Genomic DNA, 26,460 nt, shown 5'->3' with positions numbered 1-26,460 from the left:
GCACCTAGAGGAAATCCTCGCAGACTGAGCGGCATTCGAACGCACATCTCAGTGAATACACAGCCAAGCAGATCCGAGGCATCCGCTCCACTGAGCCCTGTTTTTGCGCTTTATGTTTTTAAATGTAATATTACCGCTAACTGTATAGCACTTTCTTAGGGTGTGCAGGGAAATAGCCTCGCGGCTGATTGGCTGCAGCTTCACTACATTAGTCCATTTCTGCGGTAATTATTCTTTACGTTAAAAGTGTCCTGTTCTGCTTTAAACTGGCTGGGACTGGACCATGTGCAAATGGATATGAGCTCATACGCTTCTGCCACCGTATTGATAATTCACAATGAAGTTCAGTAATTGAACTGGGGCCAGCGATCACTTGGAGCGACTGTAGAGCGCCAGGGTTTCGTCTGAGTCAAAATTTTTTAGCTGCGTGCTCGATAATCTGCTCGATTTTCCCTTTTCTGCTCAGCTGATATTCACTAGTGGCTTTGCACCGTGCTCCACTTTATCACATTATTTCGCGCATTAAATACGAAGTCGGAGAAATCTTCCACCAAAAATAAGACTCCTTTTCAAAATATTGCAACGACCCGCGTTACTGGGAGTTCAAGCGGGAAAATGGGTCTATTGAAAATAGTTGAATTGTGGGTAAATGGAATTGTGTTCAACCGCTGTGGGAACTCACAGGGAATATAAGGGGGCCTGTGGAAAAGGGAAAAAAGGCTTGAGAAGAGTTAGATGCTGAGAATTGGCCTGAGGTGTAGGTCTTTGAAAAGTTATTTGAAATGAAAATACTATTGCCTTATACTCCAATAAACGCTCAGAGTGAACGCTTTTTGTTCGTCTTTTTTCGCTGCATCTCAGACCGCAGCTCCCTACAATATCTTTTCCTCAGTTTTTTCCTGCAGATGGCAGTATTTATACGACTTACATTTTCTAAAGGTCATAATATAGGTTGAATATTAATAAATCACTTGCAAACCAAAAATAAATGTGTTTAGTACATTTATCCTAACTATCAAAAAGTAGTTGCAAATGATATTTATCATTCCTTGTAATGAGAAGCTACATGAGCAAAGTTAATACGTGTGCAGCTTCTGCTTATAAATATGTAAATAAAACACAATATAGTTGTTACCTGTAAGCATGTTTTATAAATGATTTAACTCTATAAAACATCAAAATAAATGTTAATAGTCAAGCAAATAGTGCTATGGATGTCTTCCTCTGTACTCGTGACATTAGAATACCTTTCTATTTAACATTTGCATTGTGCCACAGGCAAACATAACCTCAAAGCAATACCAGACTTATTTTCCCCATTTCTATTGATAGGTTGAGATGGAAAGCACAGCATCTGTAATTATACCTTCCGAAATGTTCAGTTATTGGCTGTAAAACACCATTACTGGTGACTGTGTGGAAGCACATTTCAGTGCACTATATCATGTTGCTCCAATCTATTTTGGCACCATCATTTTGCAGCTTTACATGACACATTTTCACAATAAAGTACATCTGGGTGGTACAGTGGATAGTGCTGGTGTCTCCCTTTGTCTGAATGGTATCAGTAGATATGGATTTGATCCCTGATCCATCTGTGTGGAGTTGGCATTTTGTCCCTGTGCTTCATGTGGTTTTACTCCAAGAGCTCTCGTTTTCTCCCACAATCCAAAGGTGTGTTTCAGGTTGACTGGTTACTATAAATTTCCTATTTTGTGTGTTTATATTTGTTACATTGCTATGTTGTATAGATGGGTTAATGGTTGTAGCAAATTAAGTGCAGTATGTCTAGCGTGGTGGCGCAGTGGGTTGGACCACAGTCCTGCTCTCCCGTGGGTCTGGGGTTCGAGTCCTTTCTTGGGGTGCCTTGCGGCGGACTGACGTCCCGTCCTGGGTGTGTCCCCTCCCCCTCCGGCCTTGCGCCCTGAGTTGCCGGGTTAGGCTCTGGTTCCCCGCGACCCCGTATGGGACAAGCGGTTCAGAAAATGTGTGTGTCTAGCACAGTAAGTCACCTTAGAGAAAGTCAGCTATATATTACATAGTGTGTATTAGATCTGAAGGTACTTGATATTTTGATATGTGTTCAAAAACATTACATTAATATGTTTTCAGTAGCTGTTTGTCCACTGCAAGGTCAGTGTTGTTCAAAACATATCTTGAAAGGACAAGGCTTGAGGTACAGTTCACTCTGGATAAAACACCAATCCATCACACACGTTAAAACACGGGTCTTTAGCTTTGAAACCAGAGCGTCCAATAGAACCATATGTGAATATAGGGAGAACATGAGAACTCTGTATGGATTAAGCCAGATTCAAACTCATCTCTAAACCTACAGTCCAGCTGGGAGGCACTAGTTACCTCTGCACCACTTTGTCCCTCCCTGACAAAAGCCATAATATTTCACATTGTATTCTGTGCACTGTGTGAAGTTTGCATGTTCTCCCCGTGTCTGTGTGGGTTTCCTTCGGGTGCTCCGGTTTCCTCCCACACTCCAATGACATGCTGTTCAGGGTCTCCCATAGCGTGAGTGACGGAGAGAGTGTGTTCCACTGTTGTATGGATGAGCGACCCATTATAAGTAGTGAATCTAGCATTGTAAATCACTTTGGTGAATAAGGTGTGGGGGCTGATAAGACTACATAATATCCATTGTAAGTTGCTTTGGAGAAAAGCATCTGCTAAAAAAATTAATCTAAATGTAAATGTATTTATGTGTGTGTTTATGTGTATCCAAGAGAATGTAACCGTTAAAATGGTAGGGCTTCTAAATGAAAAAAAATGAAGTCAGCAAAATGACATGGAGCAAATTGGTAGTGATCAAGAAGTTCAAGAAATTCGAAACATGATTACTGAACTTGTGATGAGCATTTTTAAATAATATACAGTATGGATCTCAGTCCCAAGCTGATGGAAAAGACAAGTTTTAAAAAAAATCAGACAAATTTTAATGAGGATGTGTTGCTCATTTTCAGTCTCCTTGTCTAACATGCAACATAAATATTACAGTTCTCTCCAGATGTTTGACAGCTGTTTAATACAGCCCATAATGACTTTTTTTGGACACTAGTACCATTTTAACTGGAGCGCTTAAGGGACTATAAACATGGATGTGTTATTTTCGGTTTAGCCTCAAAGAGTTTCATGGCTTTAGGGAAATGCTACAAAACAAAACAATCAAAAAGAGGTCAAGGAAGAGAACTGAAGGAAAACAGTCAGAAATTATACTCGCTCTTTGTTAGTAATATATTTATCATTTGCTTTACTTTTACTGGGTGAAGAGTTATTCAGGCACATTTGATTCTGGTACTTAAAGGCAATGGGTCTATCAAAAATCTTTGTGGAAAAATTCTATGCTGGAAGTCATACACTTAATATAAATTGTTGATGTTTTATTTATTTTAAATACATTAACTGCTGGGTTAATCTTAACAGAGTTTCAAAGGAGTGCTTCCACAAATTACGTTTTCATGAATTTCATCGTTTCAAGGCTGGCACTGTACGGTCGAGACACACACACACACACACACACTCACACACACACACTCTTGCACTGCAGCAGGTTTGACTTCACCGAGACTTGTAAAATGTAACAGAATTTAGAGGCGGGGCTCTGTGTGCGTGGGCGGGGAATCGGAAGGCCGAGTCTTGATTGGCTGTAAGGATGTCGCTTCCGCTGGCCGCCTCCGTTTATATATCCAATGAGGGCAAAGACAAATTTTGTGGAGAAGTGTGACTTTGCGGCAGGTTCTCTCTCTGTGGAAGACGGTGACAGAGCCACATCATCCAGCATTACTTATAATTCGCACCATGGAGGACTCGAGTAGTTGACGTTTCCTTTAACCTTCTCTTTTTAAGCTTTCTTTCGTGTATCGATCATCGCGCTCCGAAACCGAGCTTACTGGTTCGTCCACTTTTTTTCCTGGAGGTGTGCGTGCTGTCAGATATGAAGATGAAGTTCGTTGTCGGCATCGGAGGGTGAGTGGAAAGCAACAGATATGAACATCAGCTGTACGTTTGTGTAACGATGGCACTGACACTTGCCACGTGGGTTGACCTAAGTTGTATACGACATAGATCTTCTTATTATAATACATCATCACAAGCCTGAGAAGTTCATTTTTATGTATAAGAAGGGAGAAAATATGTCATGTATGAATGAATCCTTCCCAGGCTACTTATATATTTGTGTAGTAAACATTAGCGATGCACTTGCTCAGACCCGATCTGTTGCCAGCAGTACCGGGATTAATGATGCGCTTTTTCTTTTCCCCTAACTTAGGGTAACCAACGGGGGTAAGACCACCCTCACGGACCAGTTAATCAAGAATTTACCCAACTGCTGTGTCGTGCACCAGGATGACTTCTTCAAGGTGAGCGCAAACACTCCTACACCACGACCTGCTCAAATATGACAAGTTTATATGTCTGCTTGAAACAGAGTGAAACGATCGCAGCTACAAACAAAAATGCTTTATAATAAAAGAATGCCAATGTAGCTTTTGTAAATGGCAGTGACGCCTTGTTTCATGCTGAACGTCGTGCTTACCATTACACATTAAAGTGTCCACATGCACTGAAGGAGAACTGTGCCGACGCACCACTTTATTCAATACACACTGACTGACTGTGTCAGTTCTGTTCCGGACGCTTCCAACACTGGTTCGCTGTTTACATGGACCTGCTTTCCGAATGAAAGGAGACTCTTTCCTTAATCAGTTGCGCTAAAACGTCCTGATGGCATGCGCCTTGTGGACTGTACACGAGTATCTCATCCATGTATGTTTCAGCCCCAAGATCAGATTGAAGTGGGTGAAGATGGCTTTAAGCAGTATGATGGTAAGCTGGGATCTCTTCAAGGGATCATGGGTTTGTGTGTACGAGTGTGTGTTTGAGACTTTTGGGCACCTTATTTAAAACATCTGCATGTCCCTAGGGTGCCTGATGACATGTTACCTATGCCAGTTTCTCATCCTTCCACTGTGTCTCCTGCCTCTCCCCTCCCCCCGCCACCCATTCAGTGATTACTGCCCTGGACATGGAGGCCATGATGAGCACCATCTACGCTTGGCTTGAGAATCCAGTGAAGTTTGAGCGATCACACGGCATCAACAGCACTCTGGACACGGAGATAGGCTCGGAGTCTAAGCATAAGGATGATGGCATCCACATCCTTATTGTGGAGGGCTTTTTGCTTTACACCTACGGGTCAGTGTTCTGGTCTAAAAGGATATTCTATGACTTTGCTCTAGCTCTTAGCTTCTATCCAATCCTTGTCCTTTAGCATTTTAAATTTTTCCTTTTTTTTTCCCCCTCTCCCCTTTTGTTTCTTAGGCCTTTGATCGACATATGTGACCAGCGTTACTTTATTTCCATTCCATACGAAGAATGCAAAAAGAGAAGGTGGTGAGTTTTCATGTTTGAGCTTTCAGATCGTTTACATATCCAGAACCAAACCATCTGACACAACATTCTAAATTTGTTCTTTACCAGTCTTTAAATTAACAATTCTTTCATAAGTAAGCTTGTATTCGTTGAGTCAGTTTTCATAAATTGTGCTGCAAAATGAATTCTAGTAGTTTTGCTCTTATAAGACCTTGCTTCCTGTAGTTCAAGGAACTACCTGGTGCCAGACCCGCCTGGACTGTTTGACGGTCATGTCTGGCCCATGTATGTGAGACATAAGACCATGATGGAGGAGGCTGGATTTGAAGTTGGTAAGTACGTTTTGCTGTTTACATGTTTTCCTCTTATAGCAGTTTTAACCAGTGTTTTTAAATAAATGTCTTCTTTCTGTAACAGTGCAACTAGATGGAACTAAGTCGAAGGAGCAGCTGTATAATGAAGTCTTTGGGCAAATACAAAACGGCATCTACAGACAGCTGCAGTAAACAAAGGTGAGGGGATCAGCATGGAATCTGTTCATGTGATCAATGGACCGTTGCTGATACCTTCATGCCTCCTTATCAGATGGCCTTGTTAAATTAAAATCCTTTAAGCCTTAGAGGTGAAATAGGAGGATTTACAAATGAGACTGTTATTTTACCTGTGTTCTCTTAATTGTTTAGGTGGAGTGCTGGCCTCTTTTGTTAATACTGTCTTTGTGCATTATGCTGTATTCACACTCTCCTCTCTCTCTTTTTAGGTCATGTGATCTGCTAAAACCATAATCTACACGCCTTGCCTTAATGTGTTGAAGTGGCAGCTCTTTATTATCAGTCAGCTAAGACTTTAAATTATTTATCCAATGGCATTATGTGCTGGCTTGGTTTTATATCTTTCATATTTATTATTGCTTTATCATAAGCCAACATTTTGGAATGGTTTTACCTAGATGCACCTGTCAATAAAGGCAACCTCCTGAAATGTTTGGACTTCCGTTCATTTTTATTTCATTGTACTACTGAGTACTAAATTACTTCCTGTTCATCAGTGTATGAAATGTGATGGATAGACAAAAAGTTGTAAAATATCACTATGCACAGTGAAGCCCCCTCTTCCAACAAAGTATGTTGACACTTACTGTAGAGTCATGCTCTAGACTACAGGTGAACGTGGACATGTCACCTCTTCCCCAGTGACCTTTTGTCATAAAGAGACATATTAAGTGTGCATGATGTTAAAATCAACTGACTTTCAACCCCCCCCCCCCCCCCCAAAAAAAAAAAAAAAAAAAAACAATTTTTTCATTGAATAATCCTGTCCCTCCAAATCAACTTAGACAAAGCTGTCTTGTAAATAAAGAATAACTTAACTGGAAACAGATTTGCATATGTTGTATTTGACATAATTTAGGTCTTGCCCTGCACAGGTTTCTGTAACTGCTGTGGAACTCCAGCTGGTGACACCTCTTAAGTGATAGAGATGTAAAGTAGCAAGGTGTTAAAAATCATGTGAAATGCTTCCACATGTGGCTTTAACCAAAAAGCCTGTGGTCGGCCTGTGGCATAGAATCTGCTGCTGGGCTGCTGAACTGATTTAGTGGTTCTCTTGCCAGGTCTAGCCTCTGGGTGACCAGGCCAAGCATGCTGTGGAGTTGCTGAGAGGGACGTGTTGTGGAGGTCATTGCAATTCTATCTACGCTGGGAATTTCCTGGAGCCGTTTTTAGCTGCACAGTTGCATGAGGCGTTGCAAATGGTGTGCTGCTTTATAAAAAGAAATCTATAATTCTGCTTTAATTGTAAAGTATGTGTTGGACAAACTTTTTAATATAATATGAAAAATATGATTTTCAGAGCAGAATGGAGATTAATATATTTCCTTAATATTATATTAGAATAATACAATTTTTTATAAACTTATTCTTTATTCTATAATGGGCAATAAGTGATCTGAAATACATCAATACAGTCTTTTTTTGGTGCTTCGTTTGAGATGCTCAAAGTTGCAGGCTGGAGTTTCTCCCTTCTGACATTTCATATTTTCAGAACACATGTACACTAGAGAACTTCATAGTGCATCCTAACGGTGAACCTGTCCTTTCTCAAACTGACAAAAATTTGAGAATTTTAACATTAAAACATGCAATAGCATACCAAAAATCAACATGAAGGAGAAGAGAAATTAATATTAAAGTGCAGTCTCCAAGAACAAGTTTCTCTGTCTATGTATTTCCAGTTAACAGATTTAGTACATAGATATACATACGTATAAAACTATTTTAAGGGTGTACCATAGCATCGTAGTTCCTAAAACCGACCAGACCACAGAAAGCACACATGAATTTTCAAGATAAGCAGTTATGTAACTGAGCGTTGGCACATATCTTGGCGGTGTGTCCCACACTGGCCCCTCAGTGCTATCCCGTGCTGCGCCACCAGACCCAGTTCACCTTCTTTTGCACTTGTATTTGCTCTTGGTAGATAGTGCTATCCTCCCTCCCAAACGTTACTGCGGCGCACTGCGTACTGAATCATGTATCTACATATTCAAGAAGCCTGCTTTATGAGGCGGAGGGGTGGCTCTCATAACCTCACAGGTCCCATATGCTTTGCGATACAGAGGATTCTGTTCTGGGCTGAACAACAGTGCCATAATAGCAACGGTGCCCAAGGACCTCATTGCGCACCAAAGAACGTACTATGGGTTGTGATACATTTTTTCCTCTCCGCGAATGATTCAGGCTCTGAGTAACCAGAAAAAGTCCTGAAAACTGAGGTGGGTATTATTAGTAGTACCAGCTTTGGTGCCGGACCTCATCTGAAAGGAACATAAGGTTTCCATCATGAGGGCACCGGAGAAAGCACCACTGACCAGAGCAATGTCATGGAATGGTAGCTGCCCTACACCTTTTGCAGAACCTCCGCCTCCACACCGCACCACTCACTTAGGTCGCTTGTGGCTGAGCCAAATAGAGTATAAACAACACAATAAATCCTCACAGAAGACATTTTTTCTCCCCCGTATGGTTATGGCCTCCACAGGAGACCCAGAAAGCTTGTTGGAGGAAAACAGCCACTCATCTACTGAAACCACCAACAGCTCTATGGCAGCTGAGATGATGCTTGACGTGAAGACAAAACATCTGTTTAGGAAAACAAAATTCCACCAACCTTTTTTCTTTCAAAGTCAACAAGTGGTAACCTCCCTGCTCCTAGGTTACATAATACATGCAACCACAAGGGCAAGAGAAACTTGTTTAATAAAATCCTTTCTTCCTTCAACCACAATCACTGAACATGCTGGACATGTAGCATTAAAATCTTCATCACGTGTTGTCTTTACGGTGTATTTATATAGCTTCGACAGCCCACTGGAACCATAGCTTTGTTTTTCCAAGTTACTCACTTTTAGCTTTTCACCAATCTATATTTAGAAATATACTTAATAAGACTGCGAGGCCTGTATGAGCTGTCATGCAACTTAGTATTTTAAATCAATTTTTAAGAAATACTTTTTCTAAAAATGTTTTTACAAGACTGCTTAAACTCATTAGTACAAAACTGGGGTATTTAGTACAATGTTACACATGGTTTGCTCACGAAAAATTAGCGGCCCACCTACTTACGGTCATCACTTAATTTGGGACTGACTTGGCTCAGAGAAAAATTATTTTAGTGAATTTTAGTGAGAATCTAACAAATCTCTTCCATCATAATGAAGGTAAATTAACAGAACAGCTTCAAGGGAATAGAAAAGTTAAGGGAAAAAAACATTTTGCAGCAATTGCCACTTTGGAAGTCCACATCACGTCCTGTTTTGGTGGGGTTAGAGCACCGTTTTGTGTACGAAGGTTTCCTTCCAGCCCCAGAAAGAGCCACAGCCATCCTCCTCCTCCTCATCCTCCCCACTCACTGGTGACTCATTGTTTACTTAGACAGGACGGCTGTTGCTCCCTCCACTGCTTGCTGCTAAATATCTGTGGAGTCGGTTGTGGTTTTGACAAGGGGCTTGTTTTTCCCCTTACAACCAAAATTCTAAATTGAGATGCGAGTTTCAACAAAAAAAACGCAGGGGTGAGAGCAGCTGCCTTGACCTCGAAAACCACTGCTTCCCTGAGCCTGTCTGGCTTCTCGAGCGCAGCTTGTGCCCTTTGGCCTCCGTCTCGTGGTGTCTGAGGTTCGCATTCAGATGGCAAACCTTTTCAGTCTGCCTCCACGAGGTTTCTTCATCCAGAACAACACAGCCTGGGAGCTGATGTCAGTGGCATTGGAGCAGAACCAGCTTCCTGTCTGTAGTAAGATTAAAAATAGACAGTTTATAGAAAGCCTGCAAAGGAGGTGGAGTGGACACATTATGTTTTCTTTCTTTTTTTTTTTTTTGTGAAGGAAAAAGGAATTTAACCTACATTTTGTCACCTGAATTTCAAACTGGTAAACTTTCTGCTTCATAATTATATCCCGTATCCGCGACATGCCATCATTTATGTCACCTCAGGTATTTTATGAAGAAAACACTAGGAGGGAGTATAGATAAAACTGGATGGAAAAGTTATGAGTACTTTCCATGCACAAGGGTTTTTAAAATGGTAATTTCTCTATAAACTGTAAAGATGTCTGGGAGGTATGTTTTGTGATGCTATACTGCTGTCTTTCACAGTTTAGGGATGCAGAATGTGAGAAGACATTCAGTCTAATCTTGTTTACATTTCTGAATCAGGTCTGAACAGTCTGGACTTTTCTGGAAGGCTTTTGATCTGAATGATGTAATACCAACATACACAGTTTTACACCAACAAAAGAACTTTGAACCAACAAAAATACATTGAAAAATATAGTAAACATAAAAAAAAACAATTTAAATAAAAGCAATTATTTAAAAAAAAAAAATGTCTTGAGAACTCCGCACATTATAATATGCGCTGCCAATAAGCACACAGTATAACCAACAACCAATAAGAACTTCGTAAAAGGTATTAATATTCAAGAACACGTGACACATTTTTTCAAACTATACTGTTACGATATTCATTTTAAAGCATATATATGCAACTGAAACTGCAAAGCCTCGAGAGACTTTATATCTTATTCGAAAAATGAGTTCTTTTATCAAACTATTTTGTCTCTACTGCCATCTGGTGTCAGATTCTCAAAATGTACGCGAAGCCTCAACTAACCCTGAACGCCTTCAGTGATGAGCGTGAGCTCTAACTTTGACAGCGTAAAAGACAATTACGCTTCCGTGCAGTTAACCTTTAAAGCTGCCAGCCGACGTTACAGAAGAATTAATGACGATTCCTACATTTTATTTTCACACGATAACGACCTGAGATGCAAATATAAAAAGTATGCTCTGTACATTTACAAGACGATCATTGTTTGGACTGCATGTGACCCCATGGTTGTTCTTGGTGGAAAGTGGGCGCCTGCCAAAACCCTTCCTGAACCCTGAGGACCCAGAAGGCTGGACTCTTTCCAAAACAAGAGGCTCATAAGCACAGGCCTGCAGAGCAGCATGCTCTTTCCTTTCGCTCTACCTCAGCTTCTTCCCGCTACATTTAAACGACTGCTTCGCCACTGACTCCATCTACTTGGTGTTTGAAGGTCTAAATCAGGCACTAATTAGACGGCAATCTGAAACCCATACCACTCTGGAGGGATGTAGATTCTAAGCCCCGATTTAGCCGACACAAGTACCGGTTCCCTCACTGCTCATTATGGCATCTGCAGCTTTAAAATGTACTAAGATCTTTTGTCTTAAATATCTTTCTATAAGGGGGCACGGTGGTGCAGCAGGCTTGGCCAGGTCCTGCTCTCTGGCAGGTCTGTGGTTCAAGTCCCGCTTGGGGTGCCTTGTGATGGACTGGCATCCTGTCCTGGGTGTGTCCCCTCCCCCTCCAGCCTTCTGCCCTGTGTTTCCAGCTTAGGCTCCAGTTTTCCACAACCCTGCTTGGGACAAGCAGCTTCAGCCAGTGTGCATGTATCTTTCTATACAAACATTTTGATGGATTTCCAGCATCTCTGTGGCATCAGATGAGCCCTGCTGCATTTCTTCAACTCAGGAATCACCATAGCCAATGATGTTTTTTTGTGTGCATTACATTTGTGTATTTAGCAGATGCTTTTCTCCAAATTGACTTCCAATGAACTCTTCCTCCGCTTTATCCGGGGCCGGGTCGCGGGGGCAGCAGTCCGAGCAGAGTACTCCAGACTTCCCTCTCCCCGCACACCTCCTCCAGTTCCTCTGGGGGAACCCCAAGGCGTTCCCAGGCCAGCCGGGAGACATAGTCTCTCCAACGTGTCCTGGGTCTGCCCCGAGGCCTCCTCCCAGTGGGACAAGCCCGGAACACCTCCCCAGGGAGGCGTCCAGGAGGCATCCGGAACAGATGCCCGAGCCACCTCAACTGGCTCCTCTCGATGCGGAGGAGCAGCGGCTCTACTCCGAGCTCCTCCCGGGTGACTGAGCTCCTCACCCTATCCCTAAGGGTGCGCCCAGCCACTCTGCGGAGGAAACTCATTTCTGCCGCTTGTATCCGCGATCTCATTCTTTCGGTCATGATCCAGAGTTCATGACCATAGGTGAGGGTAGGAACGTAGATCGACCGGTAAATTGAGAGCTTCGCCTTACGACTCAGCTCCCTCTTCACCACAACAGACCGGTACAATGACCGCATTACTGCGGACGCCGCACCGATCCGTCTGTCGACCTGCCGCTCCATTTTTCCCTCACTCGTGAACAAGACCCCGAGATACTTAAACTCCTCCACTTGAGGGAGCAACTCCCCCCTAACCCGGAGGGAGCAATCCACCTTTTTCCGACTGAGAACCATGGCCTCGGATTTGGAGGTGCTGATTCTCATCCCCGCCGCTTCGCACTCGGCTGCAAACCTCCCCAGTGCACGCTGCAAGTCTTGACTTGATGAAGCCAACAGGACCACATCGTCCGCAAAAAGCAGAGACGAGATCTCGCGGCCACCAAAGCAGACACCCTCCGTTCCCTGACTGCGCCTAGAAATTCTGTCCATAAAGATAATGAACAGAATCGGTGACAAAGGGCAGCCCTGGCGGAGTCCAACATGCACCGGGAAAAGGTCTGACTTACTGCCGGCAATGTGAACCAAGCTCCTGCTCCGGTCATACAGGGAACGAACAGCCCGTAGCAACGAGCCCTGAACCCCATAATCCCGAAGTACCCCCCACAGGATGCCACGAGGGACACGGTCGAATGCCTTCTCCAGGTCCACAAAACACATATGGACTGGTTGGGCAAACTCCCACGAACCCTCCAGCACCCTAGTGAGGGTATAGAGCTGGTCCAGTGTTCCACGGCCAGGGCGAAAACCGCATTGCTCCTCCTGGATCCGAGGTTCGACTATCGGTCGGATTCTCCTTTCCAGTACCCTGGCATAGACTTTCCCAGGGAGGCTAAGGAGTGTGATCCCCCTGTAGTTGGAACACAATCTCCGGTCCCCCTTCTTAAAAAGAGGGACCACCACCCCGGTCTGCCAGTCCAGAGGCACCGTTCCCGAACTCCACGCGATGCTGCAGAGGCGTGTCAGCCAAGACAGCCCCACAACATCCAGAGACTTGAGAAACTCGGGGCGGATCTCATCCACCCCCGGAGCCTTGCCACCGAGGAGTTTTTTGACTACCTCAGCAACTTCAGCCAGGGTAATGGACGAGTCCCCCTCCGAGTCCCCGGCCTCAGCTTCCTCTACGGAAGGCGTGTCGGAGGGATTGAGGAGATCCTCAAAGTACTCCTTCCACCACCCGAGAACATCCTCAGCTGAGGTCAGCAGCGCACCACTTCCACTGTAAACAGTGTTCGTGGAACACCGCTTCCCCCCTCTGAGTCGCCGGACGGTTTGCCAGAATCTCTTTGAGGCCGACCGAAAGTCTTCCTCCATGGCCTCACCGAACTCCTCCCAAGCCCGAGTTTTTGCCGCGGCGACTGCCAGAGCCGCGCTCCGTTTGGCCCGTCGGTACCTGTCAGCTGCTTCAGGAGTCCCATGAGCCAGCCAGGCCCGATAGAACTCCTTCTTCAGCTTGACGGCATCCCTTACTTCCGGTGTCCACCACCGTGTTCGGGGATTGCCGCCGCGACAGGCACCGGAGACCTTATGGCCGCAGCTCCGAACCGCCGCACCGACAATGGAGGAGCGGAACATAGTCCATTCGGACTCAATGTCCCCCACCTCCCTCGGGACCTGGTTGAAGCTCTGTCGGAGGTGGGAGTTGAAGACCTCTCTGACAGGGGCCTCCGCCAAACGTTCCCAACAGACCCTCACTATGCGTTTGGGCCTGCCAGGTCTATCCAGCTTTTTCCCCCGCCATCGAATCCAACTCACCACCAGGTGGTGATCAGTTGACAGCTCAGCCCCTCTCTTCACCCGAGTGTCCAAGACATATGGCCGAAGGTCAGAAGAAACGACTACAAAGTCGATCATCGACCTCCGACCTAGGGTGTCCTGGTGCCAAGTGCACTGGTGGACACCCTTATGCATGAACATGGTGTTCGTTATGGATAAACCGCGACTAGCACAGAAATCCAATAACAACTCACCACTCGGGTTCAGATCAGGGAGGCCGTTCCTCCCAATCACGCCCCTCCAGGTATCACTGTCGCTGCCCACGTGGGCGTTAAAGTCCCCCAGTAGAACGACAGAGTCCCCAGTGGGAGCGCTTTCCAGCACGCCCCCCAAGGACTCTAAAAAGGCCGGGTACTCTACACTGCCGCTAGGCGCATAAGCACAAACGACAGTGAGAGACCGTTCCCTGACCCGAAGGCGTAGGGAGATGACCCTCTCATTCACCGGGGTAGACTCCAACACATGGCGGCTGAACTGGGGGGCTATTAATAAGCCCACACCAGCCCGCCGCCTCTCACCTTGGGCAACGCCAGAATAGTGGAGAGTCCACCCTCGATCGAGTAGAGTGGTTCCAGAACCCAAGCTGTGAGTGGAAGTGAGCCCGACTATATCTAGACGGTATCTCTCAACTTCCCGCACCAGCTCAGGCTCCTTCCCCGCCAGTGAGGTGACATTCCAAGTCCCAAAAACCAGAGTTGGCGCCCGAGGTTTGGGTCGGCCGGGCACTCGGCCCCGACCACCGCCCAACTCACAATGCACCGGCCCCTTACGGTTTCTCCGGCAGGTGGTGAGCCCACCGAAGAGCGGCTCCACGTTATGGCTTCGGGCTGAGCCCGGCCAGGCCCCGTGGGCATAGACCTGGCCACCAGGCGCTCGCATGCGAGCCCCCCCCCCAGGCCTGGCTCCAGGGTGGGGCCCCGGTGACCCCATACCGGGCGGGGTAAACGGACGCCTTGCTTTTTCCTTCATAAGGGGTTTTTGAACCGCGCTTTGTCTCGTCTGTCATCCAGGACCTGTCTGCCATGGGAGACCCTACCAGGGGCATGTAGCCCCAGACAACATAGCTCCTGGACTCATTCAGGCACTCAAACCCCTCCACCACGATAAGGTGGCGGTTCACGGAGGAGAATGAATGAACTCTGTGTAGTGTTATCAGCCCACACACTTTAGTCACCAAGGTGACTTACACTGCTAGATACACTACTTACAATGGGTCACTCATCTATACATCAGTGGAACACACACACACTCTGTGTCACTCACACACTATGGGTGAACTTGAGCAGCATGTCTTTGGACTGTGGGAGGAAACCAGAGCAAGCCCACAAAGACGGGAGAGAATATGCAAACTGCTCACAAGCTAAGTGGGGATCAAACCCACATCCTCTCACACCACCCAGGCGCTGTGAGACAGCAGCGCTACTCACTCTGCCACCATGCCAGCCATGTGTACTAAGAACGTCTTAAGTTAAGGTCTAGGTGGACCACGTCCAGGAGGTTCTGCACTCCTCCTGTCTGCAGTGCGGCTCAGAGAAGGACGTATAGCTTCTGTTTGAAACAGGAAGTTAACAGACATGGTTCACAGACCATTTGGAGCAAAACCCTCCAACACATGGGTATCCAGAGCAGTGGAGAAAAAGCATATGCTAAATGAATAAATGTAAAAGACTTCTGTTACCTGAACTTATTTTTATTTTTTAATGATCATGTAATATAGCATACAACCAACATTTCGCTGATATTTCTGCATAAATATGAATGGCACTGAGAGTGACAGCTCAAGGTCCTTCCTTCAGAGGATCACACATATACAATATCTACAACTGCTTGTCCTAAGTGGGGGTCGCAGCAAACTGGAGCCTAACCAGGAAATACAGGGCGCAAGGCTGGAGGGGGAGGGGACACACGCAGGAGGGGACGCCAGTCTGTCACAAGGCACCCCAAGTGGGACTTGAACCCCATGCCCCTCATCGAGCAGGGTCTAGCCAAACCCACTACGCCACCACACCCTCTCCTTCAGAGAATCAACTGAGTTACACATGTAACAGGGGTTCTGTGGCCATTGATAAGGTCTGCAGTGTATTCATCTTCTTTGCTTGTTGCAAAATACACTGTGGGACCAGTGAAATGGCAGGCAACAGCTTAAAATTACAAGAGTACACTTTGGCTAGTTTGTAATATTTAAAAAGAATGCTGAACACACAGAAATGGTGACTCGGGTTACAGTGATGTTTGCTGCGCACACAGCAGGATTTATGATAACCTGTATTTGAGAACTACCTGCATTTTTTTAATGAAGACTAGACTGAACACCAGCAAACATAATCATCATGCACCGTGACTCAGTGCATCACTGTATACCCGGTGTCCGTATACACATTTTGTGTGTTTTCATCATGCATACATATTCAATTTTGTATCGTTCATTTGTACACCAGTACCTACTGGATAGTTTAGTATAATTATACGAAGTCATTATGAATGTCATTACTGTACACAGTATGTCAGGGTGCACCATCGCGTACGTCATCATTATGTAGAGGTACACTCCAGTGACGTCACGATAGCCCTCACGTGACTTCCTTCGGCCACGTGACTCTGTACCAGCACATCCGTACTAGCTGCGTTCTGGAGGTTCTGTCAGTGTGTCCGAATCGCCGGAAGCATACAACCGCGTATTCGATTAGTGGTACTTTCGGTTTGGGTGTTTTATCGCTGACATTTACTGCAAATCTGACGTTCTGTCGGAATGCGTGAGCTCAGCGCGACCGCTCGGGAGCGCGTATGCGGCGACGCGCTCGTTTATCCGCTCAGACAGCGGTAACCGAATCGAATGTGTTTGAATATGATAATTTATGATGATGTCGACGTCTCCCTGAGCTTCCTCTGCACCGGGGCTCCAGGCCCGTCGTGTCGGGCTGCCGGACGAAGCGAAACGTAAAGTGGAGAGAACTACGATCTGTCTCTCTCTCTCTCTCTCTCTCTCTCCGGCACACTCACACGCGCACACAGTTTGACTGGGGTGGCCGCGTGCGCGGGGCGGGTCGCGAGCTCGAGCCGCTTTCACCGGGCGGGCGCTGCTTTTCCGCTTTCCAGACCCCCTTCAGTCAGATGGACCTGCTGGGTGATGGGTCCCTTTAAACTGCTTTTTTTTGCGCTGAAATGAAACTGGTGCTGCGCGTTTCCTCTTCAGTCAGCGCACGGTGGCCGGAGCCTGAGCGAGAGCGCGGAGGTACCTATATATACACACCGTTCTGTGTGTGTGTGTGCTGTTGCGCTTGGAGGATCACACCTCGAGGGTAGGCCCCTACGTCTGCTCACCATTTGTCTCGATTCAAGCGTTTGAATGACTCAAGGAGCTCTGTCTCTGGGTCCCAGTGTTCAGGTACTGTCCTGAGGGCTCTTGTCTACAGTGTGAAGGGCCTGGGTTCAAATCCTCACTTCCGCTTTCATACCCATGAGCGAAATACTCGCCTTGAATTGGTGCGGTGACAATGCCCTGCTGTGTGAGTTATTGCTGATGTGGCTGTCTGACGTTACACATCAGCGGTGAAGATAAATCAGGTTAATAATCGGAGTGAGGTGCGATCCGTGGAGGCGGCCATGGCGGGTTCAGGTTTCCTGGTCAAGGTGAGGTCTGCCTTCCAGAAGGAGCCCCTGGATTGGGACCTCAGCGACACTGTCCCCTTTGACCTCCCCCACAACCACGCGCTGGATGAGGATGAAACCCCAACATTCAGGAAACTGAGGGTCATCGTGTCTGGAGAGACAGATCGCCCGTCGGGTTCGCGAACGAATGGAGCGCTGTTGAACACCGTGGTGGACGATGACGAGTCCCTGCTGGACTCCAGCATCGACAGTCCTACAGCGGGGCAAGACCCCTGCGACAGCTGCACCAGGAGGAGAGAAAGGCTGAAACAGAACAGGGTGATGAAGAAGCTGGGATTCGCTGCACTTTTATATCTGCTTTTTATGATAGGGGAACTTGTAGGTAAGGTGCCATTCAGAAGTGGTGAAATCATGATTTTTATGTTTTTTTTTCTTTTCTTCCCCCAATTTTTAAGCACTTGTATCTGCTGCATGAGGTCAAGTTACTATGTGGAAAATGTTTCACTGAATACTTAGCAAATTTTCTGTAACGTGAAATGTATTTCGCAACTGTAGAACACAGAGTATTGTTTATAGGATGGGGTATTAATGAATATTTGAGTATAAAGCTTTTAACAGATTTAGTTTTGGGAATGTTTGTTGTACTGTTTATGAAAGAATATGGAATAAAATGATGGGACATGTCATAGAAAGAATAAGATGGGACAGGTGGTAGAGTAGTGGTTAGAGTTGCTGCCTTTGGATCTAGAGGTCACAGGTTCGATCCCCACCTCGGGCTGTACTACCCTTGAGCAAGGTACTTACCCTAAATTGCTCCAGTAAAATTACCCAGCTGTATGAACAGGTAAATAATTATAAGCTTGTAATAATTGTAATCTTAACATTGTAATGTTACATTGCTTTAGAGAAGTGTCAGCTAAATGAATAAATATAAATATGGAATAATGGGGTAGATAATGATTTTACTAATTTGACAGTTTAATAAAAATTTAAATAGCTGATATTATTCCTTTTAAAATTGGACAAAAAATGAGTCACACTTGCTCATATGTAGATGCCATATGATTGTGTTTTACGCCAATATGGGGAAAATAATGTAATTTAAATGTTTGCGTAACAGTTCCTACTTGAAAGCTAAATTTTCAAACCCATGTTTGACACGTAAGGCATGATGGATGGTGTTTTACACCTGTAACATATGTCTTTCCAGTACAGTTGTGTACACTTCTTGTTAAAACACATTTCCCATTGTGTGACATTCTAACTTATTTTAACTGTCCTCTTCAAGGTGGTTACATCGCCAACAGCCTAGCCATCATGACCGATGCCCTTCACATGCTGACGGACCTTGTTGGTATCATCGTGTCTTTACTTGCACTGTGGCTGTCTGCAAAACCTCCCACTAAAAGGTTCACCTTTGGGTTGCATCGCCTTGGTATGTTCATTGTCATATAAAAGGGGATTTTTGTAGAGGAACTACTTCTCTGAAACATTTTGACTCTATCTTTGCCAAAACCCACTTCTACAATTTATAGAACAATGAAATGATTGAAATGCTGTTAAGTAAATACCCTTTGACTCAATTTATTACATTGGTATTCCAAGTACCCTTTGAATGGATTTTCAGGGGAATTTCCTTTTTTTTAATGTTTTGTTCACTGATGAAAATGTTGGGTGCTTCATACTTAGCTATATTTGTTATTAACCCAAATCTCCATTTAAATTATCTTCCTGTCCAAAGTGTACCCAGTGTCACACCTTATTTTTTCAGGACAGGCTCTGGACCCATCATTACTGAGCATGAATGGATAGTTATTCTCTATTTTTATGGATCTTGTTGGATCAGGACTTTGGTCCATAGCGATGCTTATGTTCTGTTTTTGTGTGTACGCCCCTTTTCCAGAGGTGGTGTCGGCAGCCATCAGTGTACTACTCATATACATTCTTACTGCGGTGCTACTGAACGAGGCCATCCAGAGGACCATCCATCAGGACTTTGACATCGATGGAGATGTCATGCTCATTACCGCTGCAGTTGGGGTGGCTGTGAACTTAATGTGAGTCGGTCTTAGAGTAGGGCCACGGAGGCTAACCTGCCCCTTTTTTAATGAAAGCCTGTTAATTTCAGATTAATAACATTGATTTCTTTTCAGTGTTGATTTATCTGATGTTCAGCTCTCCTGTAATGGAGGAAATGTAGACCAAGTCTGGTGTGTGTGACAAGCACATATACTTGTGTTGTAAGAGCTACCCACACACTTAATAAGTAGATAACCATAAACATGCTGCCTACTTCTATAATGCGGGGTGAATCAGTGGCCCGGGAGCACTGTGCTATTTGATAGCCATCTTTTTTGCTTCGAGCAGAATGGGCTTCCTGCTGAACCAGTCGGGCCACTTGCATTCCCATTCGCATCACCACGGTGCTCCGCAGCCATCCCACGGCCATGAAGGCAGTCATGGAAGTCTGGCAGTGAGGGCTGCCTTCATCCACGCACTTGGAGACCTGGTGCAGAGTGTTGGTGTGCTCATAGCGGCTTACGTTGTCCGCTTCAAGGTACAGGAACCGTTTCTCTCAAAGCACGAGTAGTCAACATATGCAGTATAAGTTAAACATTTGAGTACACCACGCAGCCTGGGTGATATTTGTATGGGAGAAACTGGAGAGGAGAGTTAAAGCAAAGCAAATGACTACTGCAGAAGATCTGGGAAAGCATAGTGACACATTTCCTGGAAAAAACAATTGTCCTGCAATTGTACTCAAATTTTTGACCAGTAGTGGAAATGTGAGGTATACGAAACAGTATGGATTCAAGCAGTGTCAAGACAAAATATGAGCTAAATCATATTGTAGCGAGAATGTTTAGTGGCGGAGCAACAGCTTGATGTTTTGTTTTCATGGAATTGTGAGGGAATTCCAAATTACATTCAGCGGTGTGGGAGTTGTCCCTTTCGGTTTGGTAAACAACATTCTTATCCCATATGTTAGGAGTAAATGTTGAACCGCCTGTCAGTGCGGCTATGTCTGCATGTGAAGTGTATCTGAGACAGTGTCCTTGGTCGCTTGTCTGGGTGGCCTTGTCTTCACACAGTGAGAGCAGAGCTGATGCTGCACCTCAAATGACTGCCTGTGCGCCGCACTACTGATTGGAATAGCCGCCTGTACTGGTGGCCCCTCCTCTTTCTCACGTACACACCAGTGTCTGTGCTGAACTCTGTCGCCCCCTGGTGACTCCTGTATCACTGCTCATGTTCTGGCTGAGTGTACATTTACCTTTGTTCGTTTAGCAGATGCTTTTCTCCAAAGCAACTTCCAGTGAACTCTGTGTAGCGTTATCAGCCCACACACCTTATTCACCGAGATGACTTACACTGCTAGATACACTACTTACAATGGGTCACTCAGTCACTCATCAGTGGAACACTCTCTCTGTCACTCACACACTATGGGGGAACCTGGACAGCATGTCTTTGAACTGTGGGAGGAAACCCATGCAGACACAGGGTAGAACATACAAACTCCACACACAGTGGGTGGGGATGAAACCCACATCCTCTCGCACCACCCAGGCGCTGTCAAACAGCAGAGCTACTCGCTGTACCACTGTGCTGCCCGAGCGTACAGAAGTTCCTCTTGCCCCTGTTCAGAGTGGTCTCTAATCTCTCAGTTCTGATAAGAAATCCGACATGTGGAATGTTTTAGGCGTCACGAGGTTGTTGGAGTGGCAGCTCTCTGGTGCAGCCTGTGGCATGTGGCGGTGTGCAGATACCACTCTGCATTTCCCAAGTTTTGAATGATCTGCAAGAGCTTTAACTCATGTTTACATTTCTCAATCGTTTTTTAATCTTTTACTTTATTGTTTTTGGAGTTTTTGCAGATGAGAACAATTAAACATTATTAAAAACAGCAGGCAGATATTTGAAGAAATATTTTGGTTTGAAAATACTCTTACTTGGTAGTATGGTGACGCAGTGGGTAGTGATGCTACATCACAGTACCTGGGCTATTTAGGCATACATTTGAATTTGAGTTTGCAGGCTCTTTCTCCCTCTGTCTGTGTGGGTTTCCTTTGGGTGCTCTGGTTTCCTCCCACAGCCCAAAGATACAGTTGAGGTGAGCTGGATTCTCTCAATTGCCCATACTGTGTAATTGTGTGTATGTGTGTGGCTGCCCTACGATGGACTGGTGTCCCATTCAAGGTTTAACCCCCACTCTTGCATCCAGTGATTGTGGGAAGGGCTCCAGCCCACTGCAACCCCTACTAGGACAAGCCATTATGTCACCTGAGCTATGGCAAAGCCAGGCTGTGAGCTTTGGAATTGTTCAGAGGCACTGTAGGCCCCTGGGCACATCAGCACCAGAACAGGTTGTCATGGAGAATAGCCCGCTGGGATCAGCCTTTGACCTGCCAGTGCAGCACTCGTTGTCACCGGTCGCCTTCCACTAAATAATTCAACCTGCTCATAAAAGGAATTTGATGAGATTCGTCTGCTGCCAGTGTTTCAGTTTCCTTTCTGGAATGTTCTATCTAGTCAGTGAGATGAAGACGACTCATTCAAGCTTGCTTTTGTTTTGCCAGTCTCTTCAACATTGCTGTGCCATGGCCACAGATGTATCATTTCCCAAGTGGTATAAATGATTCATTTGTAGTTTGGGTTCGTTCTGTATCACACTGCATGCTGCATAGCCTGAAATTCCCTGATCGTAGTACGTTTTTGTGTGCTATATGTCAGCAGTATGTTCAAATCAGAAGTTTTACATGAAAACACTGCTTGTCCACAAAATACTTTTCCATAGTAAACTAATTCTATTCATGTTTTGCATTTACAGCCTGAATACAAGATTGCGGATCCGATTTGCACATACATCTTCTCATTCCTTGTTTTGTTCACAACATTAAAAATTGTAAGGGATACTGGAATTATTGTCCTAGAAGGTAAGACATACTGTAACAAAGTGTTCAAAGGTATCGATGATGATGGTTTATCTCCAAGATAATATGTGGGGAAAGAGAAAATGTTATGCATGTGAAGCCATAAGCCCTTAGAAATGCCTCCTGGTTAAACGTTCAAGTTTATGACTTCTTTAGGTGTCCCAAGGCACTTGGATGTGACGCGGATCAGAGAAGACTTGCAGAAACTGGAAGACGTGCATTCAGTGGAGGATCTCAACGTCTGGGCCTTAACACCTGACAAGACTGCTGCCTTGGTGCACTTATATTTGGGTGAGGGTTTTTTGCCCCTCTCTCTCTCTCTCTCTCTCTCTCTCTCTCTCTCTCTCTCTCTCTCTCTCTCTCTCTCTCACCTTAACTTCACCCACTGAGAAGTGGACAGACGTCATCTGATTGTGAGCAGTAACTAGCTTGAGACCAGTGGCAGTTGGTCCTCCGTGGTTTGAAATGATATGTATTTTTGGAGTCATCTTCTGCTATTTATTCTGAGTGGCAATTACAGGTGTAGGTGTGAACACTCAGTTAAACGGCGTATGAAATGCTTACTTCCTGGTTTTACTGTAATGTGTGGATGTCTTAGAGTACAGATGATATAGGTAAAACCACTTGAGAAAGTTACTTTATGAGACATTGCTACAGTAAACCATGCAGCTTAAGGACCTTTAAAAAAAAAAAAAAAAGGTAGGAGGGTATCAGGATTTGTCTACCCTGTGTTTTATGCACCTACTTGAACGATGAACCTCAGTGCAGCAAGTGGTAGGTAACAAACTAGGTTTACTTGAGTCACATGTCTGCAGCTGTCTCTTAATGTAATGCATAAATTGTACTTTTGCTGAGATGTACGTTGCTTTGGACAAAAGCGTCTGCTAAATGAATTAATCTAAATGTAAGGACTAGGTAAAAATGTCAGTTGCTCTGGATAAGAATACATTATAGACAGCAAAATACTTAACTTGGCATCCTTGTGTATCTGTTCCCAGTACCGTCCAGCAGCGCTGACTGGGAGGAGGTCCAGGAGAAGGCTAGACTCCTACTCCTCAACATGTATGGAATTTCCAAGTGCACAATTCAGCTGCAGTGCTACAGGGAGCCATCGCCCAACACCTGCAGCAGCTGTCAAGTCCTCAGCGCATGAAAGCTGGGAAAGTCCTGTGCGCACAGCCTTCTCATCGACAAGTGACCTGGTGTCACAGGCACTTTGAACATGTCCTTTTCTTATGTCTTAAATGCTGCAGCTAAAATGGACAAATTTTATATGAAACAAGATCCAGTAACCATACTAATAAGGTTGCCAAAGGACATTGATTTTATTTTTTACTATTAATGCTCATTTTTTTTTGGGGGGGGGGGGGGGACATGCATTCTTCATAGGATCTGAATGTGTATGTTTTTAAGTAATATTAATAGTGTGTATGGCTATGAATTGTTAGTTGTCAGCACAGTTAAATTATTTGTTCAGATTTTTTGGCTGCTGCAGACTGCAGGGTTATTCAGTCTGGAAAGACTATAGATGCAGTTCTTTGTGTGGCTTAAATTTGCATACCAGGTCCTTTTCTGATCAGGTTTACAGGTACACATTAAGCGCACAGTAACGGTTTGTTTTGGGATGCATTCAGGTAGATAGTGCTATGTTTGTGAGCCTTTCCCATTGGGAATCTAACAAAAAAAATATATAACAAAAATGAAATTGGTGTGGAAGCATTTCCACCAGAGAAAGGCCATGTCATTGTGTGAACTGATGCAAAACTATATAACGGTTTTGGTCTATAGTAGTCTTGATGGCTTTCATATGTAAAGCACTATAGACACAAGGGTCAATTCAGTTTTAAGCAGTAAAGTATTTAAAAATAAACTTCACTTTTTTCCCATAAGGGTTGGTTGTAAATGATATAATTTAGGTGATCTGATCAGTATGGTATATGTAACAGTGCAAAAGTGTTGAGTGTGAATGTATAACCTTTTAAAGTGTTTTTTACTGTATTGTGATTTACTTGGATCTTGACAGCTATATTATATATATATATATATATATATATATATATATATATGCACACATTATATATATATATATATATATATATATATATATATATATATATGGGATGTTTGTAGAAGGGCTGTTTAAGTATAATCAAAGCTGGATCTGTGTGTTAATGGTTTTTTTTTTTTCCTTACTGAAATGCATAATTGTCAGGGTAGGCTAAATACTACACTTGAAATATTCCTGCTTTAACTTTGCACATTCTGGTATAACCAATAACGATCAAGGATACAAAACATTTTTATAACTAGAGTTAAGTCTTGCTCAGAAGTTGAAAGATACTCTAGGAGATGCTTCCGGGTTAATTCACTTTGCATAGATTTGTCTCACAACTGGAATGTTTTCTCACTGAAAATGTGAATGACAAGGCTAATGCTACATTTATAGATTAAATATGATTGAATACCTGACTGTCAGTGCCTTTCATTCTGCCTGTTGCCCCAGCTAGGCTTTTAAAATACTTTCAGTTGATGAAGAAATTCACGTTGGTGGTGCATCATCACTAGATGGTGCAATTTCGCATAATTAAATGATTCCGGTATCCTTTGAACAGGTAATACATTTACATTTATTGATTTAGGTGGCTCTTTTCTCCAAAGCAACTTAGTGTTAAGGTTGCAGTTATTACAGTTACAAGCTTATAATTATTTACCCATTTATACAGCTAGGTCATTTTACTAGAGCAATTTAAGGTAGGTACCTTGCTCAAGGGTACTACAGCCAGAGGTGGGGCTCAGGGTCGAACCCCAACCTCAGTACAATTCCTTTGTGCAGCACAGAAAAATTGAAATCAGTTGTATCATATCAAATCATTTTCTCCAAAATCTTCTTCATGTTATGTCTGTAAGTGCTGTTGAGTATGTGAGGAAGGTAGTGGTTTTCCTGGTTATAGTTGATTTCTGTATTTTGGAATAATGTTTCATTACTTGATTTTGTATCCCTGCAACTTAGGAAAAGGATGTACTGCTTGGCTCTGCATTCCCATCATCGCTACATCACAGGGGTCTGGCAAATAACTATGTCGGTCCAAGGAAATGGTGGATAAGGATGTTCGGTTTAAACATCGCGTGGCGTTGATGGAAGTGATTAATCAGAGGGAGCTCCGCTATGACAGGTAAATAAAACAGTCCTTTTCTGGCAAATTCATTAATGGTAACTGAAATATTTCATAACTGCTTTTTGCATAGAGTACAATATGAAAGGCCTTTGAAACAGCACAAAAGACAGCATTTTGCAAAAAATTTCAGGAAATTGTTTAATCAATCCAATCAATAAGGCAAGTAGGACTGACTATTAATTTGGCGATGAGCACTTAGAAGCTAAAATTGTGACAAGAGGGTGGTTGTTCATCTTGCCAATAGACATGTTATCCAGGAAAGGGAAGCAGACCTGTGGAATGTGCCCAACCAGCCCAACACTTTAATTTCTGCAGTGTGACAACAGTCACATTGTCTTTTGTATATCATTGGTTTACATCCTTCTGCACATGGGGTTGCATTTGTAGACACAAAGGGAATGCTGGATATAGATGCGTAATCACAGGATATACCAGTCATTGTAATGTGGCGAAATAAATGACAGTTAAGTCTGATTGAACGGCAGCTCCAACTGGATAAATGTTTGGTTTAAGGTCTGAATTCATATTTTGAATATGACTGTTCTCTATTTGGACATTCTGGGAATGAACATGTTCAGTGACAATGGCAACTGGTTAGTTTACATTAGCGTTGGTTATTATGGACATTAAGAGTTAACAAAGGGCTGTGATCAGCCCCATGTAAACTGCTCCCCATGGTGAAACAATGTGTTGTTTTGAGCTGAAGAGGAAATCCAAGCTACAGCGAGCGGATGGCGTGGATCAGTTTAATTCATGAGATATGCTTTAGGAGTGGTGTGGAAGTGCGCGTTTCCTGCCTCATTTTCTCAGGAACCTCCTAGAAAGGCACTCCGACACAGGATCAGGTGCGCGGTCCATCTCCCTGTTCTCATGTGATCACATTTCTATCCCTAAACTGAACTGACTTGGAGGATGAAACCATCTTCTGGACTTATGTGATTTAACCATGTGATTTAACTTGACTTTTCTGACCAACCTGTCTAACTTTACTGC

At 44.2% G+C, this 26,460-nt stretch overlaps 2 protein-coding genes across 3 annotated transcripts; both read left to right on the top strand.

Moving 5' to 3' along the window:
* Window positions 1–3,733: 3,733 nt before the first annotated feature.
* On the top strand, window positions 3,734–6,374 carry LOC108940965 (nicotinamide riboside kinase 2-like). The gene is made up of 8 exons (XM_018763373.1): window positions 3,734–3,978; window positions 4,283–4,373; window positions 4,791–4,839; window positions 5,022–5,208; window positions 5,335–5,406; window positions 5,611–5,717; window positions 5,803–5,897; window positions 6,146–6,374. Exons 1-7 carry the CDS (start codon window positions 3,947–3,949, stop codon window positions 5,889–5,891), a joined length of 627 nt encoding a protein of 208 aa, XP_018618889.1. The 5' UTR covers window positions 3,734–3,946; the 3' UTR covers window positions 5,892–5,897; window positions 6,146–6,374.
* Window positions 6,375–16,345: 9,971 nt separating this feature from the next.
* LOC108940793 (zinc transporter 4-like) lies at window positions 16,346–24,322 on the top strand. Of its 2 annotated transcripts, XM_018763158.2 has the most exons (8): window positions 16,346–17,047; window positions 17,127–17,739; window positions 18,646–18,792; window positions 19,261–19,414; window positions 19,725–19,914; window positions 22,189–22,294; window positions 22,448–22,582; window positions 23,290–24,322. In XM_018763158.2, the coding sequence occupies exons 2-8, from the start codon at window positions 17,352–17,354 to the stop codon at window positions 23,442–23,444; spliced, it is 1,275 nt and encodes a 424-aa protein (XP_018618674.1). In that variant the 5' UTR covers window positions 16,346–17,047; window positions 17,127–17,351; the 3' UTR covers window positions 23,445–24,322. The 2 variants fall into 2 exon arrangements, with proteins under 2 accessions (XP_018618674.1, XP_018618673.1); XM_018763157.2 differs by having other exon boundaries at window positions 16,346–17,739.
* Window positions 24,323–26,460: the final 2,138 nt, after the last annotated feature.

The sequence above is a fragment of the Scleropages formosus genome, chromosome 11 (assembly GCF_900964775.1).
Source record: "Scleropages formosus chromosome 11, fSclFor1.1, whole genome shotgun sequence".
Lineage (NCBI taxonomy): Eukaryota > Metazoa > Chordata > Actinopteri > Osteoglossiformes > Osteoglossidae > Scleropages > Scleropages formosus.
Note: the sequence above shows the minus strand (reverse complement) of the source record. Positions and strands in the feature narration are given on the sequence as shown.